General features: G+C 43.2%; 1 protein-coding gene across 1 annotated transcript; it reads right to left on the bottom strand.

The window, feature by feature from the left end:
* Nucleotides 1–101: 101 nt before the first annotated feature.
* On the bottom strand, nucleotides 102–8671 carry lrrc24 (leucine rich repeat containing 24). The gene is made up of 5 exons (XM_024003584.2): nucleotides 8208–8671; nucleotides 5268–5441; nucleotides 4822–5100; nucleotides 4458–4626; nucleotides 102–4253 (listed from the first exon to the last, which is right to left on the bottom strand). Exons 2-5 carry the CDS (start codon nucleotides 5418–5420, stop codon nucleotides 3115–3117), a joined length of 1740 nt encoding a protein of 579 aa, XP_023859352.1. The 5' UTR covers nucleotides 5421–5441; nucleotides 8208–8671; the 3' UTR covers nucleotides 102–3114.
* Between the last annotated feature and the right edge of the window lie 246 nt (nucleotides 8672–8917).

Below are 8917 nucleotides of genomic sequence, written 5' to 3'. Positions count from 1 at the left end.
TAATCATGAATAATATATGGATAATTTACAAGATTACCTAATTTAACTATCTCTCTGTGTGTTGTTTAGAAATATAGTTTCATCTGAAACTGCAACAGAGAGAGAGACAACAGTAACCGTATTTATTTGGACATGGAATAGAACATTCAGTTGAAGTCGGAAGTTAACATACACCTTAGCCAAATACATTTAAACTCAGTTTTTCACATTTCCTGACATTTAAATTCCCTGTCTTAGGTCAGTTAGGATCACCACTTTATTTTAAGAATGTGACATTTCTGAATAATAGTAGAGCGAATGATTTATTTCAGCTTTTATTTCTTTCATCACATTCCCAGTGGGTCAGAAGTTTACATACACTCAATTAGTAGCATTGCCTTTAAATTGTTTAACTTGGGTCAAATGTTTCGGGTAGCCTTCCACAAGCTTCCCACAATAAGTTGGGTGAATCTCGGCCCATTCCTCCTGACAGAGCTGGTGTAACTGAGTCAGGTTTATAGGCCTCCTTGCTCGCACATGCTTTTTCAGTTCTGCCAACACATTTTCTATAGGATTGAGGTCAGGGCTTTGTGATGGCCACTCCAATACCTTGACTTTGTTGTCCTTAMGCCATTTTGCCACAACTTTGGAAGTATSCTTGRGGTCATTGTGCATTTGGAAGACCCATTTGCGACCAAGCTTTAACTTCCTGACTGATGTCTTGAGATGTTGCTTCAATATATCCACATAATTTTCCTGCCTCATGATGCCATCTATTTTGTGAAGTGCACCAGTCCCTCCTGCAGCAAAGCAACCCCACAACATGATGCTGCCACCCCCGTGCTTCACGGTTGGAATGGTGTTCTTTGGCTTGCAAGCCTCCCCCTTTTCCTCCAAACATAACAATGGTCATTATGCCCAAAAGGTCCTAATTTTGTTTCATCAGACCAGAGGACATTTCTCCAAAAAGTACGATGTTTGTCCCCATGTGCAGTTGCAAACCGTAGTCTGGCTTTTTATGGCGGTTTTGGAGCAGTGGCTTCTTCCTTGCTGAGCAGCCTTTCAGGTTATGTTGATATAGGACTCGTTTTACTGTGGATATAGATACTTTTGTACCTGTTTCCTCCAGCATCTTCACAAGGTCCTTTGCTGTTGTTCTGGGATTGATTTGCACTTTTCGCACCAAAGTACGTTCATCTCTAGGAGACAAAATGCGTCTCTTTCCTGAGTGGTATGACGGCTGCGTGGTCCCATGGTGTTTATACTTGCGTACTCTTGTTTGTACAGATTAACGTGGTACCTTCAGGTGTTTGGAAATTGCTCCCAAGGATGAACCAGACTTTTTTTCTGAGGTCTTGGCTGATTTATCTTGATTTTCCCATGATGTCAAGCAAAGAGGCAATGAGTTTCGAAGGTAGGCCTTGCAATATATCCACAGGTACACCTCTATTTGACTCGAATGATGTYAATTAGCCTATCAGAAGCTTCTAAAGCCATGACATCCTTTTCTGGAATTTTCCAAGCTGTTTAAAGGCACAGTCAACTTAGTGTATGTAAACTTCTGACCCACTGGAATTGTGATACAGTGAATTATAAGTGAAATAATCTGTAAACAATTGTTGAAAAAACGACTTGTGTCATGCACAAAGTAGATGTCCTCACTGACTTGCCAAAACTATAGTTTGTTAACAAGAAATTTGTGGAGTGGTTGAAAAACAAGTTTTAATGACTCCAACCTAAATGTATGTAATCTTCCGACTTCAACTGTATGTCAATACAAACCACAAATAAATCATTTTCAAATAAAAGTATTCAAAATATCTGATATTAAACTAAAAGCTTGAAATGCAGTTTTACAGTGACAATCTGGGTAGGACAATACAGTGTTTTAATTCTAGACTGTATTGCTTTTATCACTGCTCCGCCTCAAACACACCAATGTCCAGCATGCAATGGGATACCAGACTCTTTCCCTGTAACCTACAGCTGTTGGGGGAAGCTTGCGCTGGGGTCCACTGCACTTCCTCTTTCAAACAAATACTTTTCAACATCTGAATGGCAAAAACACAGTTTGAATGAAAGCTAATATTGTTGTGGATTTGGTAGTTCCTGGTGGAATTTCAGAAAATAGTTCCAACTGAGTGCCATACAGCAATGCACTGCAAATATGTATGCAGCATATGTCACACACCAAAACCTACTGTAATCTTGTGCTGGACCACAGACATTTTACCAGATTCCATTGAAACCAATACATATGCTGAGGTATACTGCAAACACAGTAAGCTAAATGCTATTGAAACACTTGATCATGAGAAAAACACACACATTGAATCACATTAGGTTTACCTTGTTTGGTCAACTAAAAAACATGTTGAGGTACAAGCGACAAAAATACTTTCATAAAGCTAAGCCCTACAGTACTTTCATATATTTCAAAAATTATTATTTTAAAGTTAAAGGAGATGACTGATTTATGGTACTGCCTGAAAATGTAATACATCTCCTTATCTTCAGTTCATTCATGTGTGCATATAGTCACCAACGTAAGGAAATTAACAGAACTTGAAGGAGAGAGAGCCTGTTTTACTGACTGTATACCGTTGTTTGATTGATGAAATCTTTGGAAGTAACTTGCTGTAGGATGGAGGGATCCGGGTTGGTCAGCAGTATTCTGCCACAAAGTACTCCTTTCTTATATACTTATGATGCACCTTCCTCTTACATTTCTAAACCTCTCAGAGTCCAACTAGGTGAGCCTGTTTAGGCCCCTATTACAGTTTACTTTATATAAACAGCAGAAGTGTCACAATAAGGGTCTCTCCACCACACATTACTCAGTCCACTGTAATGGTTCTCCATACTTACTATAGTAGCTACAGTATATGTTCAAGCTGGACAAAGGACAAATTTTCTCATATCACAGTAAGGTACAGTACAGTGAGGGTTTTGGTTGAGGGAGGCATGTCTCCTGCCATGTCTTTATATCATACTGCTGCGCAAACTTGTCACTTTGGAGCCAGAGCAATCAGGATTTATGATTCATCTGAACCCTCATTGCAGTCTGGAGGTTTTGTCACCAAGTGACATTAAGCACTCTGGACTAGCTCATTGTGAACGTCGTCCTAGGGGCCTTCAGCAGTGGATCTCATATGCAATTTGTGAGTCGAGGAACAAGCCTGTGTGATTCAGAAACAAGCCCTCCGACTCGGCTGTCACCGGCTCTGCCTCCCCGCCCTCCCCTGCCATCCTTCTCATTGTCCGTATATCCGGCTCTATCTGGGGCTTTGTGGGAGACAGCGCTTCCTGCTGTTGGTACCCCAGGGTGGTGGTAGTGGCTGTGGTGGAAGGTGGGAGGACGGGTTTAGCCCGGTTCAGAACATACATCTCGTGCCCGCGCTCATCCCGATACTCCTCCAGCTGGGCAAAGGTTGTTGGTCCGTCCGAGTAATCATTGACATACAGGATGCTTTCCTCCTTGTCATCTGTGTCCTTCTGCCGATGGCGTTGTCGGCTGTAGATCATGGCCACCAGGAGAAGAGCTGTGAGGGCCAGCAGGGAGATCCCTATGGCGATGGCAGTCTGAGTAGCAGCTCCCAGTGCGCTGAAGGCCATGCTGCCAAGGGCGTACAAGGGCTCTCGACTCACGTCTGACGACGTCGGCCGATTGGAGCGCAGACGAGGCCAGGATGGAGCGTAGGAGGCAGGGGACCAACTGGACGAGGACGAAGAGTTGATTGCGAGCTGAAAGGTCACACGGGCCACCCCTCCAGCGTTCCAAGCTTCGCACTCATACAGCCCGGCGTGAGCCACTGTCACGTTGCTAAGGAACAGCATCCCACTGCCTGTGTCTGGATCGAAGCGCTCCCCATCCTCCTTCTGGAGTCTCACCCGTCCTGCAGCTGGATGTATTGCATCCTCAGCCCCCACAGTCCCTACACCGCCCAGGTCCTGCACCAGCCCTCGGGGGGAGAGCTGCACCTTACCCTGGGAAGCCTTCCTCCAGGTGACCTGCGGCCGGGGGTAACCAGATGCATGGCAGGAGACGCGCAGGCTCTCCCCCAGGCGCACGGCCAGGCGGCGGGGTTCCAGCTGCACCAGAGGGGGGATGCACACCAGGCTGTTAAGAGGCACCTGCACCAGACTGAGGTGGGAGAGGCGGGGTGGCTCAGAACAGACAAGGCGTCGCTCGGCCGAGCTCAGCAGGCGCTGGCCCTCCTCATCGATCCAGCTGCGTAGCCAGTGCAGGGCACAGTCGCAACGCCACGGATTGTCTACAGTAGGAAATTATAATTTGAGGGGGGAGGTGTGGCAAAGTCAACAAAGGGTAATGGAAAGGATGCAACACAACATTGAGACAATTAAGACAAAACATTTGAAAGAGGTAATTCTATTTGAAGAACAAGGTCAATATATTTACTGTAGGCTTCTTTTTTGGTCCCACAGCCCTAGCCCAAATCCTGTCCTTTGGCCCTCACCTGTGACACGCAGCACCTGCAGGCTGACGAGGGGCCGCAGGGTGGCAGGGCCGATGGTGTGCAGGTTATTCCGGCTGAGGTCAAGCAGGGCCAGAGAGGACAGACCAACTAGAGCTTGGTCTCCCAGCATCTCAATGCTATTCTGCTGCAGGTGAAGCTCTTGAAGACGCTATGGAAGCAGGGATTGTAATCATTATTAGTAATGAATATAATGTAGAGGAAGTGGTTTAAGTTGAAGCGTTGATTGTTGTGGTGGAACTCTAGATAATTATCAGGACAAACAGTCTGTTTACAAGGGAGGAGGGGAACACTAGCATTGGTTTGACAAAACATTAACTGAGTTATTGATAATATGGGGACTGACCTGTAGGCCTCTGAAGGTATAGTCCTGTAGGCGAGTGATGTCATTTCCTGCCAGGTAGAGGATGCGGAGGTGATCCAGGCCCCTGAACATGTCTGCTGTGACCAGGTGGATGCGGTTCCCGTTGAGGGCCAGCTCCAGAAGCTGACCCTGGCTCTGGAAGGCCCCGGGCTCCAGTGCTGAGATACTGTTGTTCTGCAGATACAGGTAGTGCAGACGGCGCAGCTGGGAGAGGTCTGACCGACGGATCTGCCCGATAGCATTGTCCTGAAGGAAGATGGTCTAAATGGAATAGATGAGCATAAGTAACAATGGGCATAACTCCTTATGTAAACTCTAAGAAGAGTAGGTACGTCTGAGTGAGTGTATGGATGATTTAAGCATGGCTATATTGTGTGGTGGGTGGTATCTGGGAAACAGACATATAGACATATTGAGTCAGTGCTAACCTGTGTAGAAGCTGGGACATGTGGGGGGATGTCCCGGAGGCCTGTAGAGCCACACTCCACAGTCAGGCTGTAGCAGCGACATCCCACTGGACAGCAAATGGATGGGAGAGCGTGGAGAGATAATATCAGGATAGCCAGAAGAGAGAAGGCCATCGCATCAATAGGACAGAGATCCTAGAAAGAGAGACAGACAGATTGAGGAAAGAGAAATGGAGGTTTAAGCAGTGTTTCCCAACTCCAGTCCTCCAGTATCCCTAACAGTACACATTTTTGTTAAAGCCCCAGACAAACACACCTGATTCAACTCATAAAGGGCTTGATGATAAGTTGACAAGTTGAATCAGGTGTGTTTGTCCAGGGCTTCAATAAAAATTGGTACTGTTGGGGGACTGGAGTTGGGACATTGGTTTAGAGAGGGCAGGGTAAAACTGGTTAAAGTAACAAAGAAATATATMATTTTGTTGACAATATCCCAATCTGGTCATTTGTATATGTTATTGTGAACTCAAAGGGGCCATACTTGCGAACATAAGCAACCATTTAAATGTAAACAGTTTCTCCGACTCAAAATATGTATCAGCCAATTAAAATCGTTGATTTACTTGCACGTGGCAGAATGCGAAATTGTAGCCGGTCCAGTCAGATAAAATGGCACGTTAGCCCTATGCTATGTGGTTACACTTACATTTAGCCTTACAACATTTTATAGGCTATGCATTATGATAATCATCCACTTTGTCACATGCGTTCTGAATTGAGCATCAAGGACCGGCAGTAAAAAAAAAGAATCCTCAACAAAAAAGCTTGATGCAAGGGGGGCCTCAAACCCATGGTTAAAGTGCACTATTGATTTAGAGTCAACCGAAATGTGTGCCACCTAAAAGCGATGTTGATAATAGTAGCCTACATGACTGCTATTTGACAAATACATAAGGCTCTTCGTTTTTTTTAACGATATATGATAAACTTACATAAAAGTATTTATATTTTTTACATAAAAGCACATGTTCTTTTGCACCCCAGTATCTCTACCTGCACATCATCATCTGCACACCTATCACTCCAGTATTAATGCTAAATTGTAATTATTTCGCCTCTAGGGCCTATTTATTGCCTACCTCCCTACTCTTCTACATTTGAACACACTGTACATAGATCTTTCTATTTTTCTTTTCTATTGTGTTATTGACTGCATGTTTGTTTATGTGTAACTCTGTGTTGTTGTTTTTGTCGCACTGCTTTGCTTTATCTTGGCCAGGTCGCAGTTGTAAATGAGAACTTGTTCTCAACTGGCCTACCTGGTTAAATAAAGGTTAAATAAAAAATTAAATAAATAAATAAACATGGATGTGTGTGAAACAGATAAACGAAAATGTTGGATTTTGTCGTATATAAAAATGTTGTCTAATGCTGGTAGTAGTTAGTAGCCTCGTCAAGGATGCATCAATGCAATATTTGCATACAACATTTTGTTACAGACCAATGGAACAAGAGTAATCCTTGAATTTGTTAGCTTAAAATGTCCCTCTAGTGCCCCGGGTTGACCTATTTTAAGAAATGCCATTGGTTGGTGGATATAAAGTCTAAGATCTTTGATAGGCTGATGGAGAATTTGTTCCAGGATATAATCACTGCCACCCGGTGAGGTTAGCAAAGGGCTAACTTGTGCCATGTTATCTGATGGGACCAGCTACAATTTAGTGTTCCGTCACGTGCAAGTAAATCAACGATTTCAATTAGCTGATACACATTTTGAGCGGAAAAACTGGGCCCCAAAATGTTCTGCCCTAGCGCATAAACAAAATGCAAGTGTCAGTACTCATGTTACATGCTGACAGAATACAGTGTCACGTAGAATCAGATCAGAAAAAAGGGCAGCTTATTACATGGCTGTTGCTTTCTATGATATTAATCCAGGTTGCTTCTGGGCTGACTTCACCAGACTGTCAAAAATAATAGTTGGTCTTTTTCAAATGACTACTCTATCAATTAATGTATTTTCTATGCATCTTACATGTAAGGCATGCTATACTTGTATGTGGCTTCGGATGATGACTGTAAAAAAAAAATGTCACAGAAACAAATTGGATGGAAATGGACTTTGTGTCACTTCAGTAGGCTAATGAAGGGTCACTTAATTTTCACAAACTGATTAGGCACGCTAAAACAATATTGAGGAGTCTTTATTAGGAAGATTCCATTGCCTGCCCTCCAAACATAAGCTGCTGCTGCAGGCAGCTGTGGAAGTACAGGCTTGTGTTGACAGATAAGCACAACATTTCCTTGGAGAAGATGAGGTCAATTCCAGACAGTGAGCATCTTCCTCTAATAAGCCTGACATCTAGCAAGGGCCTGGAGGCATTCAGCTGCGATGTAGCTCCAGGGGAATAGGCTATGCAGCATCCATGGTGGTATTGATATGTTTTGTAAAAGAAGCCTATCATGGCCATGCCTCTAAGATCTGATGCTCCTGACTTCATAGCACTGATTGCATATGAGAGGCCTTTTGGGGTTTGTAGCCTATTGTAACTGCAATAAGTCAGAGGATGAGAATATGCCAAAAATGAATCATAGCAAATATTCAGCAGATGATAATGATTTATATCTAGGCCTAGACAGATGGCTACACAACCACCGCTTACAACTAATTTCTGAAAATATGAACACTAATAATGTTATTACTAGGCCTACTACTAATAAGTAATACCATATAATGAATAATAGTCATGCGTTGTTATATCATAATTACTCACACGATTCCTCTTATGTATATTGTGTAGGCTGATAATGTAGCCTACAACAATACACTACCACAATAAAGCAATATCTGATACAACCTACACTGTGATAAAAACGACTAAACATTAGAATACACACTGCCCAGTCCACAATATATCACCGTTTTTTAAAGAAAAAGAGGCACCATCGGTGGGCACATACCAGATAAGGATGTAGAGATGCGCTATACAATTACAATCGCCCAGATTTCGAATAGATCCGCACGGAAGAGCGCGTTATTATTTTGATGGGAATCACATATATACCGTATATATTGGTACGTTAAAATCATATTCTAACGGGATCTGCTCGGTAAAAGACACATCCGACGTTTTGAACACATTGTCCAAGGCTACTGTCGAGCCATTATTATGGCAGAGGGCCCCGCAAATAAATAGGCTAAAGAATAATAACCGATACGTGAAGGCTACAGTATACGGCCACACTCCAAAATAGAAGCTTCAAGCCGATAGACTTGTATTCCAAAAAAATGAAAAAATATTTTGATGAATCAGGATTTCTCCTTTTTCTTTAACATCCTATGTTATCTTGTCAACCTTCTTGCGCTCGTACGGTGTCATCCAATTCACTACGTTCCTCGTCTCTAGCCCCTCCCTTTCTCTCTCAAATGGATCACATAACAGCGTTACAGTTGAATTGTTACACTTGCTTTGTTTCCTTCTTGCCTTTTGTTTTCTGTGATCTATTCCAGACTTTCCTATCAAATAAATAGCTTGGATACCACTTTCTATGCCTTGTTTCTAAATCACACACAAACGCGCGCAGGCATACAGCGTTTCTCAAACTCAGTACTCAGGACCCCAAGGGGTGCATGTTTTTTTTTCTTCCCCTAACACTACACAGCTGATTCA

The sequence above is a fragment of the Salvelinus sp. IW2-2015 genome, linkage group LG16, assembly GCF_002910315.2.
Source record: "Salvelinus sp. IW2-2015 linkage group LG16, ASM291031v2, whole genome shotgun sequence".
In the NCBI taxonomy this organism is placed as follows: domain Eukaryota; kingdom Metazoa; phylum Chordata; class Actinopteri; order Salmoniformes; family Salmonidae; genus Salvelinus; species Salvelinus sp. IW2-2015.
Note: the sequence above shows the minus strand (reverse complement) of the source record. Positions and strands in the feature narration are given on the sequence as shown.

Bases quoted from the DNA above. Each gene is read 5' to 3' on its own strand.
- lrrc24 (XM_024003584.2), bottom strand. From the start codon at position 5,420: ATGGCCTTCTCTCTTCTGGCTATCCTGATATTATCTCTCCACGCTCTC. The intron at 5,101-5,267 runs GTTAGCACTGAC...TATTCCATTTAG, and splicing joins ATGTCCCAGCTTCTACACAG to ACCATCTTCCTTCAGGACAA. The intron at 4,627-4,821 runs GTCAGTCCCCAT...CTGCTTCCATAG, and splicing joins ATACCTTCAGAGGCCTACAG to CGTCTTCAAGAGCTTCACCT.